General features: G+C 59.8%; 1 protein-coding gene across 5 annotated transcripts in view; it reads left to right on the top strand.

Moving 5' to 3' along the window:
- PC (pyruvate carboxylase) overlaps nucleotides 1–14,790 on the top strand; it is a 94,395-nt gene that overhangs the window by 61,896 nt on the left and 17,709 nt on the right. For 4 of the 5 annotated variants that reach the window (XM_059148613.1, XM_059148624.1, XM_059148634.1 and 1 more), the window contains 7 exons: nucleotides 9,493–9,628; nucleotides 9,785–9,969; nucleotides 10,184–10,349; nucleotides 10,474–10,619; nucleotides 10,730–10,847; nucleotides 11,099–11,250; nucleotides 12,716–12,834. In XM_059148613.1, coding sequence (XP_059004596.1) covers nucleotides 9,493–9,628; nucleotides 9,785–9,969; nucleotides 10,184–10,349; nucleotides 10,474–10,619; nucleotides 10,730–10,847; nucleotides 11,099–11,250; nucleotides 12,716–12,834 — 1,022 coding nt within the window. Of the gene's footprint in view, nucleotides 1–6,924; nucleotides 7,002–9,492; nucleotides 9,629–9,784; nucleotides 9,970–10,183; nucleotides 10,350–10,473; nucleotides 10,620–10,729; nucleotides 10,848–11,098; nucleotides 11,251–12,715; nucleotides 12,835–14,790 lie in introns of those variants that run through there. The other variant, XM_059148647.1, reaches the window with a different exon arrangement.

Here is a 14,790-nt window from a genome sequence, read left to right as displayed (position 1 = left end):
AAGCTGGTGGATCCCGCCCGGCTCCCTTGCCAGGTGGGACTCATGGCATCATGCTGGCATCTCCAAGCGCCCTCGCCACCGCCGCCGGAGGGCCCGTCCCCAGCCCCGGGACTGCCGTGTGCCAGTCTTCCTGTTCTGCTCTCTGGGCGATGTCCTCAACTGTCTTCTCATTCTTCTATTTATTATGGTTAAAAGTGTCTGCAACTCTATTTTTAATTTCCTAGAGCTCTTTCTCGTTGCCTTTAAAATAGCTGCCGCCTTTCAATGCGATAGCTTCTCTTACTTCTCTGAGATTAATTACAGTTGTTTTTTTTTTTTTTTTCCTAACTATCTGCTCTCCATGTTACTCTTCTCCTCAGAGTTCTCCGTTTTTTATTCCCCATTTGTTTTGGTGAATTTGGGGTAACTGCCTCAAGTAGCTGGTGATCTTGGCTGTCTGTTCCTACTGAAGACTGACGGGGACGTGGGTTGGAACCTGGGTGGGGCAGGACCCTTAGGGCTGCTCATCTCTGGCCTCAGAGGGGAGACTGAGGCAGCCACTTCCCCCGGCACCTACTGGTCACTGTGGCTCTTCCCTGGGCTGGTGGCTTCCTAGAGAGGAATCCTTGTTGTGCTGCCTGCCCATCAGCCCGGGGCTGCCTGGTGGAAGCTGAGGGGTGTTTGGCGTCCCTGTCCTGCCTGGCCACCCTTCCCTGGTTCCTGGGCTCGAACTGGGCTCTGTCACTTGTCCCCCTGGGTGGAGCCTCTCTAGGGCCTGGGTTCAGGGGTAGCACCATCTGGTCTGTCTGGGTTTCACCTCCTGCGGCTCTAGACCTGAGCTCTCAGGGTGCAGGGAACTGTCGTGGGGAGGGTTTGGAGGACCTGGCGCATGACCACAGGGGACTCAGGACCACGTGGCCCTCACGGGGGCCTGCACACGTTGCTCTTCCTCGCTGCTCTATACCTGCAGCCACTTCTGTGTTCTTTAACTGGACGTCACCGTGCCATTCGTCCCTGCTTTTCGGGCAGGAGCCACGAAAAGCCACGCTGCCCCGCATCCAAGAGGTGCTGGCAGAACTGCCGTGTTTCCTGGTTCTCATCTCTTCCCTAAACTGGAACATGCATTCCGCCTTCTGGTCTTTCCTTCTCAAATCCAGCTTCCTCAGAATGGCCAGGGGGTCCTGCCGGTCTCTTCTCGCCTGCCTGGTTTCTGGGCTGGGACCTCCTGCCCTGGGAGCTGCGGCCCCAGCCTGTGCTGTGCCAGCGAGCTCGCGACCGGGTGTCAGAGTTCCGGTGCGGGGCCCCGGCCTACGCAGCACGTTTGCTCCTGCCTCTGGCCTCAGTGCACGACCCCGGGCTGCTCCTCTTGTGCCTTTGCTCCAGCTGCCCCATCCCAGACCGTGGGCACCTCTTCCTCGGCCTTGAGGGTTTGGCCTTGAAGAGACGGCCCTGGTGTCCTTCAGGAGGTTGTCCTGCTGCTGCCCGCTCTCCGTGCGGCTGTGTGCTGGTGCTGGCGCTGCCCATGGTCACGGCCTCCCACTCGGCCTTCCCGGGAGGGGACACTGATCACAATCCTAAATAGCTGTGCTCTGAAGGCCCTGCTGTGGCCTGTGCCAGCATGAGCAGGTGAAAGAAAGGGACATTTTCCCAGCCTGTGTCTCCCCTGGTCCTGGTCCTTGGTTATAGGGTCTCTGAAGGTAATGGTCATTAGTGGGGAACCTAGTCTGTTAATTTCCTAGGCCTGCCATAGTGAAGTCCCCGAAACTCATAACAGAGATTTATTTTTAAAAGATTTTATTTATTTATTTGACAGACAGAGATCACAGGTAGGCAGAGAGGCAGGCAGAGAGAGGAAGGGAAGCAGGCTCCCTGCTGAGCAGAGAGCCCGATGCGGGGCTCGATCCCAGGACCGTGGGATCATGACCTGAGCCAAAGGCAGAGGCTTTAACCCACTGAGCCACCCAGGCGCCCCGAGATTTATTATCACTTCTAGAGGCCACGAGTCTAAAATCAAGGTGTTGGCAGGGCCTTGTTTCCTCCAAAAGCTGTAGGGGAGGGTCCTTCCTTCTCTCCTGGCTTCTGGTACTTTCCAGCAATCCTTCTAGATGAATCTCTCTGGACATGTGACCCTCTTCTTCCTGTGTGTCTTCACATGATCTGCTCTCTGTGTTTGTCTTTCTCTGGTTCCAAATTTCCCCTGTTTGTAAGGACAGCAAGCATGTTGTATTAGGGACCCCTAAGGGCCTCATTTTCACTGAATACCTTGCAGTTTCAATTACGTTCACGTTCTGAGGTCCTGGGGTTGGAACTTCCATAGACGACCTTGGGGAACACGGTTCAGCCCATATACTGGCATCCACTTCCCTGACATGTTGGGACTGGGGTGAACTGGGTGAGCGACTGGGGAGGCGATCTTCCATGACCCTTCTGCCGGGGTGGTGTGCTATGAAGGGGTCGGGGAGCTTCTTCCTGGCCCACTCACACGCCTGCTGCCCTCTGGGGTCTGTCCCCCTGCATAGCCACCGTCCAGCCACTGTCCAGAACGAAGACTTTAATGCTGGTCGCCTTACTCAGCTCTCCCGGCTCCTGGCTTTCACTCGGGCCGGTGCTTTTTGCTGACTTTGCCCATTCAGTTAACTTCCTTGTCAGTACTTTGGGCTCTCATCTGTGTGCAGCGTCTGTGTGCTGCTCCGAGGAGGGCCATGACTCTTGGTCTCAGTGGGGTATATTTCTGGAAATTTGTGTGATCTGGAGCATTCATTCCTTTGTTCATTCATCCATTCGTTCCCCAGATGTTTAATCACGGCGTCAGGCATGGTACAGAGCACTTAGGAGATGGTGAAGGACAAAATAAACGGAGGCTCCTCAGTGTCTCCTGAGATGGGTCCACGAATCATTACATGAAGTGCTCCTTTCCAAGGGCAGACATGACCTCACGGACATCCTCCATAGACAGGAAGTCAGTGGGGTGTGGGAAGGGCAGTGACAGAGATTTTCCAGGGAGGGTGTAGAGCTCGAGGCGGGATGTCCAGGAAGGTCTTCTGAGTGAGTCCTGAAGGATGTGGAGCCCTGGGGGTGACCGGCCTCGTGACACTGTCCTGGCAGGTGTGCGCTGGTCGGCAGTAGCTCTCCTTTTGCACCAGGGGGCAGTGTTTGACCTGCAGGTCGCCCTGTCCTTGAAAGAGGCTGGCTCAGGGTGGCCACTGCGGTGCCAGTTGCCCCGTCCTGGTCCCTGGCCTTCCCAGCCACCGCCCTGCACACCCAGGCCCGGGGCTCGCCTCCTCTCTCCCAGCCTGCTCCATCCCCCGCCTCCGTATCCCGGCAGCCCACGCAGCACGGTTGGGCCCAGGGTGGCTGTCCCGCCCTCCTCCCCTCTCCCTGCCGCCTTCAATCAAGGGCCCGTGGAGCCATGCTGGTGAGGCTCTGAACCACGCTGCTCAGGGTAGGAGCCGCTGCGCTGCTCCAGGCCACGTGCTGTTTCCACGCCCGTTGCGGACTTTGTAGTCTTGCTCCCCTTTCTTCTTCGTCTGTCACCTTCATTGTTTCATGTCCTCCCTTCGGCTCCCCCTACCCAGACATCTCAGCCTTAATCAAGCCTCTCTTGGGTGCTTTGATACTGGCTCAGTCCTTTCCTTTCATCTGTCCCCATTGGCCGCCAGCCCTGGGGCCCCCGATGGACACGTTTAGGACAGCACAGAGCTGCCTGGAGAGAAAGCTCGCCGGGAGCAGCCCCACGCATCAGAGGCTGGCTTTTGCCACGGCCGCAGTCCTCTGCCAAGAACTCCTTTCCTCTGCTTTTGACCTGCTTTTGCTGGCCCTGCCGAGGCCGGCTGGGGGCCAGGGCTGGAGCCTGGTGGGGCTGCCAGCACTGGGAGGGTCGGAGCAGTAGATGTATGGGAGTCTTGTTTGTTCATTTGGAGATTCCTGGGGCCGGTTTCTGAGCCCGTTTCACCCCCTCCAGCTGCCTTCCTACACGCCTCCGACACGGATGTGCCAAGGGGCTTGGGAACAGGCGACGGGAGCCCAGCCTGGGGGTCTCCGAAACCACCATCAGCCAGGCAGCCCCGAAACAGGGCCGTGGCTTCCCTTTCCAGTGTGCGCCTGCCCACCGCTGCCCTCCGAGGCTGCTGGAGATGCTGCGGGAGGACTGTTGAGGATGGAAGCAGGACACATCCTTGAAGGGGCGTTCTGGTTCCTGACGCCTGGCTACACCACGAAGGTGACTGCCCTCCCCTGGTCCCAGCAGGGCTCCTCTGGCTGAGGGCACACCCACCCTGAGTGCAGTGGCCTACCGTGTGGACCAAAACGTGGACGACGATGGCCTGACAGAATCTGGTGCTGCTCCTGCTTGCAAGAGGCAGCCTGGGAGATGTAGTTGAGGTCTGAAGTGGTGGCACTTCCAGTGACATTTTGATGGCTTATTGGAGAAACTGAAGCTGCCCTGGCTTACAGGGGACACGGGGTTTCTGGCACTGTCCGCCTGCTCTCAGGTGGGGCCTGCAGAGGCCTCTAGCGGCCCTGCTGGAAGTTCAGGCCGGGGTTCGGGCAGCTTTGGTTTCCAGGCGCCCATCGCGATCTGCTTTCAATGAAAGCCACAGCTTACTCCTTTAGTTGGGGATGACTCCGTGTGCCCTGGTGGAGGAGAGCTCCCGCTCTGGAGGCAGCAGCCACACTGGGCTCAAACCCAGCCCTGCTGGGTCACCTGGGATGTGGTTCCTTATCTGTCCAAGGGCATGATGGGCACTGTAGAGAGTTGCCGGAGTCAGGTCTCGTCCCGTGCGGTACCTGGTAGAGAGGACAGGCCCTGCTGGCGTGCAGTCAGCGCGGGTCCCGCCGGCCAGCCCCAGCCTGGCGTGCGGGCAGAGCCTGGGGAGTGCCGCGTGTCCTCGAAGCCGAGTGGGCAGATCATCGAGGCTGGGCAGAAGGGGTCGGTCCCCTTCCTCCTTCCACAGGTGGCTGCAGGCCCCTTCCTGACTTGATTGTTATCCCTGCCTTCTGCAAGGAGAACGCTGAGCTGCTTGGTCTCCTGTCGGAGAAATCCTGCCCAGGGAGGTAGGAAGTGTGGAGTCGTGCAGGGAGGCTGTGGGGAGAGAGCAGCTGCTGGAGACCCTCCCTGCTTGCCTGGGCCTCCCGCTCGCTGCCAGGGCGTTGTTTACACGTCCCGAGTGAGAGTCAAAGCCGTCTTATTCCCAGGCTCGAATGCGCAACCCGAGGCCAAGGAAAGCGACCTGTCAGTTGGCATGTGTAGGAAATAGCAAACGGGCCTCTCGGGGGCTGCCAGCTCTCTGGAGAGAAAACCAGGCTAAGGGATCTGCGGGTGACCATGGTTGCTTTTCTGTACCTGTGTCTTCCCTGACCGTCGCCGAGGTCAGGGAAGGAGCCGTGGCGCATGTGTGTCCCCAGCGTGGAGCAGGGTGACGTGGCGTGCCTGGGGCGGGTAATCAGAGGCCCGCTGCGCTCGGGCAGCATCGAGCTGCCTCTCCTGAGGAGATCCAGCTGGCGAGGCTGTCCTCCCGGGACAGCAGCCTCCCTGGCCCAAGGGTTCCAAGGCTTTCCAAGATGCCAGGTTTGGTTAACGAAGCCCTTGGAGCCTTTAAGCGAGATTCTTAGCCAAACTGCCAGTGAGTTTGAGGATTTCTTGGTTGCCATCCACCCACCAAAAACCCATGGTGGGAGCCTGGGACCGGCCCCGCAGCACTCACCTGCGACCCGCATGTCGGGCTGTTCTCCACCCCAGTGTGAGGGTGCGAAGGATGTCGCCTGGAACAGGGTCTGGGGGAGGCCCGCGCTCCGGACGCTGTTTCTGGGAAAGCGCCCCTGTGGGGAGAGGCTGGCGCTCAGGCCACTCCACTCCACCCTGAGTGCGGGGCCCCACTGAATGCCAGAGGCAGCCCCTCTGGGAGGGCTGTGGGAGGGCAGCGTGGTGCCCGGCGGCCTCCCGCTGCCTCCACTCCCACCTCGGGGCTCTGCTTCTACCCCTGTGTCTGGCCAGGTGCCTCCCCGACAGTGTGGCTTCCTGCCTCCACGCCCACCGCCCCCGCCAAAAAAAAGCACTGCACAGGGGCGCCCCCCACCCCGGGTAGGGAGAGGGGGCGCGATGCAGGCAGCAGCGGCGTCCGCCCGCGCAGGGCCCCCCTTTGGCCCATTCCAGAACCCACAAGCTCAACACACCCGAGCGGACTTGTCACACGCAACTCACGGATGTCCTGCTTCCCGGAGGAGAGGGCTCTGTGAGGCAGCCCGCTCCTGTCCTGCCCGTTTTCTCCAGCTGTAGTTGATTCTGGAAAGGCCTTAGGAGACACCGGGCAGCTGACCCCCCAACCTCTGGGTTTCGGGTCTAGGAGGAGCAGAGGATTTGACAAGGGACGAGGCAGGATGCTGGGTGAGCCCTGTTCTAAGAAGGGTGCACATGTGCTGGGAACGAGAGGACATTTCTGTTGGTCCTTGTGTCCTCCTAGGAGCCCGGCAGTGGCGCTGGCGGGAGGGGATGGGGAGCAGGTCAGGGTCGTGTGTGACTCCACTATGCGTGGAGCTTCTGGGCTCTGTCTGGGCTTCGAGGAGCAGCGTGATCTCTGTCCTCTGTCAGGCACATGAGCCGCTCCCTGCTAGCCTCCCCGGACCCCGCTCGGCCCACTCCCTGATGTTTCTGTGCCTTTAACCTCAAGTGGCAGCAGGTTTCAAGTCAGTCCCGGCCGGCCAGGCTCTCTGCTGTCCTTCTGCTGGCTGGTGTCCTGCCTCACATCACGTCCCTTGGAGTCTTCCCTGGTCCCAGGGGTCAAGGGAGTGGGCTGCAGGCTGTGAATCACCTGCTGTGTTCATGACCCAACCTCCCTGCCTCTCCTGGCTCCAGGCCCGGAGCCACTGTGGGCACCTCTTCCCCTGATTTCAGTCTTGGCTACCACGTGGGCTTTCAGAACTCTCGTGCCTGGACACTGTAACCCAGTACGGTGGCCTCAAGCGGAGCAGCCAGTCGCCCACAGCCTCCCTGGGCAGAAGTGGCTTGGGTGCCTCGCTGGTGCAGGGTGAGTGCTGCGGGGAGGTTCTCCGCGACCCCCGACCCCCCGGTGCCCGCTGCTGAGGGGGGTCCCCTGGAGACAGAGCTTCTCCGTGCGCCTTTGCTCTTCTGGGAGGAAAGTGCTAGTGGCCCAGCAATTGCTCCATGCTCCGGGTCCCCAGGATGACCCGCCGAGGTTGGGGGGTTGGTACTAGCTCACAGACAAGGAAATGGGGCCTCGGGTCCCCAGATCTCACAGCTCAGGCAGGCCCGGCTGGGAGCAGACCCGGGCCTGTGACTCGAGGCACCCGCTCTCTCCACCCCTTTCCCCACCGCTCTGGCTTTGGGGAGAGGACCCTGATCGGTCCTCTCTGTGAACCTCTAGGCGCTCTCCTGCGCCCCAGGGCCTGATCTGCTTGGACACGGGTTCGGGGTATTTGGAGGCTCGTGCCCCGGCCCGAGCCCAGCTCTTGGTAGGGAAGGTCATATTGCCAGGGAAGCCGGGCAGCAGTGTCTGTGAGGACAGACGTGGGGGGCGGGGGTGCTCTGAGGCCTGCGTGGGTGTTTCAGGCTCCCTCTTTGCCTCGCTGTGGACTGGGAGGCGCTTGTGCCCGCCCTCTGCACAGCCTCCGGGATCCTTTTCTGTAGCTGGGAAAGGGAGTGGGAGTATGAGGGGCTGTTCATAGCCAAGACGGGGTAGGTGCCTGAGTGACAGCAGGAACAAACCCACCCAGGTGGGAGAAAAACATGGGCCTCCCCGGAAATAGCTGAAACTTCTGGAAGTTTGAGAATCCTGGTGCCCTGGCACCAGCTATGAGGCTGCACACCTGTGGACAGGTGAGGAAGACCCAGCGGCTCCCCTGGGACACGGGGTGAGGCAGGTGAGGTGGCCCCACTGTGGGGGGAGGGCGCCCAGCCTCACGCACACGTGCCGTCCGCAGGATAGACCGGAGTCTTCACCAGCCCCCTGGGGGACGACGGAGCCGGCGCACTTAGCCTTTTTCCGTAGAGATCTTCCAGTCTCTTCCATATATGTCTGTGTTGTGCTCATTGGAAATGACATCCCCCCAGTGGAGAAGACACAGACTGTCTGGAGAAGCATAAGGAAGAGAACAACACCGCACCAGTTCTAGAACGTGGGGGTGACTCACGTGCTTCTGACAGCGCTCCTTCCGGTTATTTCCTCGCCTAAACAAAGCGTCATGAAATCATACTATTTACCCTTCTAATTGCCAGAGCATCACATTGTGTCACAGGCATTCCCCTTGTTCTCGGAGCGGTGCGGACAGTCAGTCATCTTTAATCGTTACAGAGGGTCCGTGTAGGTGCCGTAGTGTTGGATCTCTGAGTGGCCTCTGATTATTTGCTGTTGTAAATAACACTGTTTTGAACATCTTTCTGCATCCACCTTGGTTCCCATTTTAGAACGTTTCCTTGGGTTGGATTCTTAGAATGGTGACCACCGGCCCAAGGGGCATAAATATTTCAAAGGCTCGTGATGGGATTTCCAGGGAGCTTTCCAGGAGCTGCTGCACACCCAGCCCTCACCTCGCAGGTCTGTCTCCCACAGGCCTTGCCAGCACTGAGTCCCAGTGTTTTCAGCACTGTCGCTGATTTAATAGGTGAAGTGGCCGCTCGCTGTTCTCTTCTGTCTGTGGTGAAACTGCTCCTGGTCTCTGGACCGTTCCTGTTCACTCTGTCACTGGGCTTGTACTAAAGAAGCAAGAGCTTTTTTGCCTCTTTTGACTTTTTGACCTGTGTGGTGGTTTGGACTCTTTCTGTGGGGCCCTTGTCCCCACCCAGATCTGCCGGCCGCCCCGAGTGGAGTGGCATTCGGTGCCCAGGACGAGGTGAGGGCGGTGCTCTCTGCCAGGGTGGTGGGCTCTGGCAGGGCCACCCCCCCCCCCCCCCCCGGAAAGAGTGCCCCTCCCAGAGGGCCAGTTATGTGAAACGGGTCTCAGAGGGTCAGGCTGCTAGTGGGTCCACGATGGGAGATGGTGGGGCGGGGGGAAACCTGAGGTTCAGTGCTCTTCGAGGAGCCACGTAGAAAAGGAGGCTCTGTCACTGTGTGACCAAGTCGCCCTCCTGAAGTTTGAGCGGAGGCTTTGCTTCCTGGGATGGTGCATCCGTGCAGGTCAATCTGTCGTTACCCTCGTGACCTGGCCAGGCAGAACCCCAGTGGAGGGACATGAGCTAGTGTGGCACGGGGAGGTTCTAAAACCCAGGCCGCTGGGCCCTCTGACCAGCACACACCGCGCACACACAGGATTGCTTTAAGAGTGTGAAGTTGTCTAAGTTACCAGAATGCTCCGGTGAGCTTGAGTTCTGGTTTGACTGCTTGATTCCCTACACGCCGTTAGCCCTCCAGGAAATATTGGGTTTGGCCAGGAATTGAGGGAGGGGGAGAGGGGAGGTTGCTGGATTTTGCGTGGGGCCGCTGCAGGGCCAGAGCCGGACCCTCACTCTTCTTGGGGGACCCTCCTTGCCAAAGCCGTTCTAATCCTGCTCTGACTTCCCAGATGCTGAAGTTCCAAACCATCCGTGGGGGCCTGAGGCTCCTGGGTATCCGCCGAACCTCCACCGCCCCTGCTGCCTCCCCAAATGTCCGGCGCTTGGAGTACAAGCCCATCAAGAAAGTTATGGTGGCCAACAGAGGTGAGTGCCCTTGGGGCCAGCAAGAGGAGCCCTGTGTCCAACCCAGCCTTAGTGTTCCTGTGCTGCCTCGGCCCTGCACACCAGCTCCCCGCCCTGCTTCTGCTTCTGTAAGGACCCAGGAATCTAGTGGCTTGTCTATTGCCCCTTCCCTCCAAGGCGAGATCGCCATCCGTGTGTTCCGGGCCTGCACGGAGCTGGGTATCCGCACTGTGGCTGTGTACTCGGAGCAGGACACAGGCCAGATGCACCGACAGAAAGCAGACGAAGCCTACCTCATTGGCCGCGGCCTCGCCCCAGTGCAGGCCTATCTCCACATCCCAGACATCATCAAAGTGGCCAAGGTGAGCAGGGCTGGGCCTGCGTGCTGGGCCTGGCCCCCAGACCGGCCCCCAGTAAGTGTCTGTGTGTAGGGGAATGGCTAAATGAAGGCGTGGATGGATCGATGGATGGGCCAAGCGCGGTGTGGGGGGGAGGTGTGCGAGCCACGCTGTGGTTCTCGGCCTGTGGGAAGGAATTGGAGAGTTGCTGCCTTCCTCTGACTGCTCGTGCCCCTAGGAAAACAATGTCGATGCCGTGCACCCTGGCTACGGGTTCCTGTCGGAGCGCGCAGACTTTGCCCAAGCCTGCCAGGATGCCGGGGTCCGCTTCATTGGGCCAAGCCCTGAGGTGGTCCGCAAGATGGGAGACAAGGTAGAGGCCCGGGCCATCGCCATTGCCGCAGGTGCGTGGGGCGGACAGGCCTCTGGGGGCCGCATGGCTCGAGAGGGGCTGTCCGAGGAGTGGGTGGCGGGTTTGGGCAGGATTCCAGCCTGTTACAGAGGACCCACGTGCCTGTCTCCCAACAGGTGTCCCCGTGGTCCCTGGCACAGATGCCCCCATCACCTCCCTGCACGAGGCCCATGAGTTCTCCAACACCTACGGCTTCCCCATTATCTTCAAGGCCGCCTATGGGGGCGGGGGGCGCGGCATGAGGGTCGTGCACAGCTATGAGGTGAGTGGAAGCCCAGCTGGCCTGTGAAACCACCCACAGAGCAGACCTGGGGTTCAGGAGCGGGCGGGGGTCCTGCAGAGGGAGAGACCGAGCTCCGCTTGCCCTCTCAGGAGCTGGAGGAGAACTACAACCGGGCCTACTCAGAGGCTCTGGCCGCCTTTGGGAACGGGGCGCTGTTTGTGGAGAAGTTCATCGAGAAGCCACGCCACATCGAGGTGCAGATCCTGGGTGAGTGGGGGCGTCCCTGGGCGCTTTCCGGGCTCAGGGCGGCTGATCTCCAGGAGCCGTCCCTCGGGAAGCCCCTCCCGCAGGAAGGCAGGCTGTGGAGGCCGCACCGGTCAGGGCCCGGGCCTTGGCGGTGGAGGTTTCTGTCCCGGCTGCCCGGACTGCTGGGAGTGGGCGTCAACTGGCCCCGTAGTCATACGGCGGTTGGTGGGTGTTCAGATCCCTGGAGAAGCTGAGTCTCCCTTTCACTGTAGGAGACCAGTACGGAAACATTCTGCACCTGTACGAGCGAGACTGTTCCATCCAGCGGCGGCATCAGAAGGTGGTGGAGATAGCCCCCGCTGCCCACCTGGACCCCCAGCTTCGGACGAGGCTCACCAGTGACTCCGTCAAACTTGCTAAGCAGGTGAAGGGCAGGGCCCTTCGGGGATGGTCTGTCACGTGGATAGACCGTTCTAGTGGCTCCCTCTGGCTCCGCCAGCTTAGGCCTCTTGCCAGGGGCCCTGTCTGGAGGTGGACAGCCTGCCAGGGAGCGGGGAGGCTGCGTGACTGGCTCCAGGAGGGCGGGGTGGGGACTGTTTGGGAGGAGAAAGGGCTGACTCGGGGTCCTTGGGACCCTCGCTGTGTGAGAGCAGAGGTGCCAGGCCCAGAGACCAAGCCTGGGATCCAGGAAGGCTGAGAAAAGGGAGGGAAAGAGGCCACTGGCCGCTCCCTGTGCACAGACGGAGCCTCTGCGTGGCGCCGACTCACCCGGAACGAAAGGAGTGGGGTCCAGTGCATTCTGTTCAGATAAGAAACATTGCTAAGGCATTTCTTCTCCTTTGTTCTCGACTGTTCCCCGCATCACATTTATTGCCCCCCACTGAGTCCTCAGGTCCTCCTGCGCCAGTCTCTGCTCGGCTGGCCATGGAGACAGGAGATGGCAGCTGGCTCCCCCAGCAGTGACCTGTCGCCGGCCTGCCCAGAGAGCACCTGTCGTGGTCGTGGCCAGGCCTGGGCCCTCCTGAGCCCACCCCCTCTCCGGGTTCAGGCACCTAGTCCGCACTCTTACCGCCCCTTCCCGGCGCTCTGAGGGAGAGCCTCTGCTCAGATCTGCCTTCCCTAGCGGACAGGGTGGGCCCGGGTCCTGCTGTCTTTCTAGAACTGTGCTCTCTCAGACCTCCTGGGCAGCAGATGATTCCAGGACCTTCCCCGGCTGAGAGGCAGGGTCAGCGCCGGGCAGAGGTCTCAGCCGCAGTTAATAGGCTTGGTCAGGATCTGATTTGGAGTTGACATTTGGGTTATTTTGTAGGAGGAGGAATCTTACCTGGAGTTGGGTCTAATTTATTGTCTTAGGCCACGTGTGTCACTCTGTAACCGACTTGAGGAGCGGACTGTCGTCTATTCTGTGGTCCTGCTAGGACCAGAGTGAGACTGCAATGAGGGTTGAATGTTGCCTTAGAATCCTCACTGTTGGTTCCTCTCAGAGGACACCTCTATGGGTCCTGGCCAGAGGTGGTGGTGAGTAGAGCAGGGGGAACTTTCTAGGAACCCTCCGAGAATGAGAAGGTCCAGCAGAGGCTGGGGTAGGCGTGGTGGGGCCTGTCCTCCAGGGAGAGGGGACCGAGGCCGGGGCCGGTGGCAGCTCATGACATCGTGCCCCAGACAAGCCAGGTGCAGCCATCAGAGGCCCGGGCCGGGGCCCCGGGAAGCCGTCCAGGCAGGGGCCCGGCCGTGGGCTGTGGGGGCTGCGAGCGCCCTCTCCGGGGGCAAGACTGGTTGCGCCCTCCGTTGGGGCAGGGCGCGTGGCGGTCTGTTCCTTACGGAAGCGGCCCGATGGCTGTGGCTGAGCCCAAGTGGCGGTCGGCCCCACTGACACGGCCATCCCGCAGGTGGGCTACGAGAACGCGGGCACCGTGGAGTTCCTGGTGGACAAACACGGCAAACACTACTTCATCGAGGTCAACTCCCGCCTGCAGGTGGAGCACACTGTTACCGAGGAGATCACCGAGTGAGTGGGGCGGGCTTGGTGGCGGGGTGGGGGGGGGGTGGGGGGTGGGGGGGGTGGGGGGGTGGGGTTGTGGGAGGGGGTGGCAGCCGCTGGGGCGGGGCAGCTTCTGGGTTGCCAGTAAAATCCACGCCAGAGGCTCCTGGGAGCTCAGCTTGTCTCCCCTGTACTGGAGAGCAGTCAGGGGTCTAGGTGTTTGCTTTTTACAAAAATTAACATTAGAAGAGCATTACATGGGGCGTGCCTGCCTGGTGGTTCAGTGGGTCAAGCGTCTGATTTCGGCACAGGTCATGGTCTTGGGGTTCTGGGATGGAGCCAGCTTAAGGTGATTCTCTTTCTCAGAAAAGAGAGAGAGAAAAAAAGAAAAGTATTATATGCCCTATTGTAAGAATAAAGGAGCAGGGGCGCCTGGGTGGTTCAGTGGGTTAAGCCTCTGCCTTCGGCTCGGGTCATGATCTCAGGGTCCTGGGATGGAGCCCCGCATCGGGCTCTCTGCTCAGCAGGGAGCCTGCTTCCTCCTCTCTCTCTGCCTGCCTCTGCCTACTTGTGATCTCTGTCAAATAAATAAGTAAAATCTTAAAAAAAAAAAAAAAAAAAGTGAAAAACTTAAAAAAAAAAGAGTAAAGGAGCAAATAAAAAAAAGACTGAGATCCCCCTCTCTCGGACGCGGGATGCCGAGGCGGCGCAGGCCTGCTGGAGGAAGGTGTGGTCTCCCGGGTTCCGGGTGAGCCGGAGGCCCAGGTCCGGCCAGCCCAGCATCGCCTGTTCCTGCTTTAACTGTCCTGGTTTTGTTTCATCTCCTTACTTAACTCTGTAAACAGCTGGCCGCAACTGAGATGTTATGTGGAGAATTTCTGTTGTACTTTTATAATCCGTATTTGTGGAAGGCGTCCTCCAAGCCCCTGTTCTCCGAACTGCAGGCGTGCGTGTCTCGTAGCTTACGGAGGTAGCCAGCCCCCTCTCATGCTAGGCAGGCGGGTCGTTGCTGGTTTCTGAGGCCCATAAGGGGGGTCGTTTCCGTCTTGGTGTGTAGATCTCTCCCTCCCCTCTGAAAAGTCCTGGGGATAGACGGTTCCTGTGTGGTTCCCTGAGCCTCAGATTGTGTCCGTTTGTGCTCCCACAGCACTGAGTAGAGACACTTAAAAATCTGCCCTTTTTGTAAACCACCCAGTAGTTTCAAGATCCTATTTTGAGCCATTGAAGTGTGAAGCCCTGGCTCAGGGCTGGTCCCTCTCACCCGAACTTTCCTGACAGTTTGTTCCTCCCCCGACCCTCTCCTGAGGTTGAGGATGCTGTGGGGGCCTGCCTGTGCCCAGCAGATGCGCGGAGGCTTCAGACTCTGTCCTCTCGAGGTTAAAGCCTGAGCTGAGGTGGATGCTCAGGCATCTGACTCTGGCTCCACGAGACTTGGCCTGATTGCCCCATGGTGAACATGCTGTGTGTCTCGGGCCAGCCGCAGGCCTGCTCTGTTCAGGACGGACATCTGTGCCAGCTTGGGAGTGGGGGTTTTGTGTCAGACCAGGTGCAGGTTCCTCCCCGGCCACTACCCACACAGAGCTGGGGTGAGCTGCAGCCTCTCTGACCCTTGGGCTCCTCAGCTGGGAGTGACAGACTCCCAGAGCATCACAGTGGAGGCCCAGCCTCAGTCCAGGCTGCACGCAGTCGCCGGTGCTGCTGTGACATGCTCCAGCAGGAAGTACAGGGCGCCAGGGGAGAGCTGCCGGTGCTGGTTACAGGCTGCCCCTGTCAACAGGCCTCAGTGACAACACATTTTAAACTTTGAGTTTTTTGTTATTTTGTTCTGTTTTGTTTTTGAAACAGCTGTTATGCTTGGATCTGTCACTGTCCCTAGGAACCTTGCAGTCCGTGAGGCCAAGCTTATAAATCATACACATTAGGAGAGTTCTATGCACTGAGGTTGAGGTCTTCCATGGGGTGCGGTCTGGGGTGTAGGTGCGG

Source organism: Mustela lutreola, chromosome 1 (genome assembly GCF_030435805.1).
Source record: "Mustela lutreola isolate mMusLut2 chromosome 1, mMusLut2.pri, whole genome shotgun sequence".
NCBI lineage: Eukaryota > Metazoa > Chordata > Mammalia > Carnivora > Mustelidae > Mustela > Mustela lutreola.
This window is presented reverse-complemented; position numbering and strand designations above follow the sequence as displayed.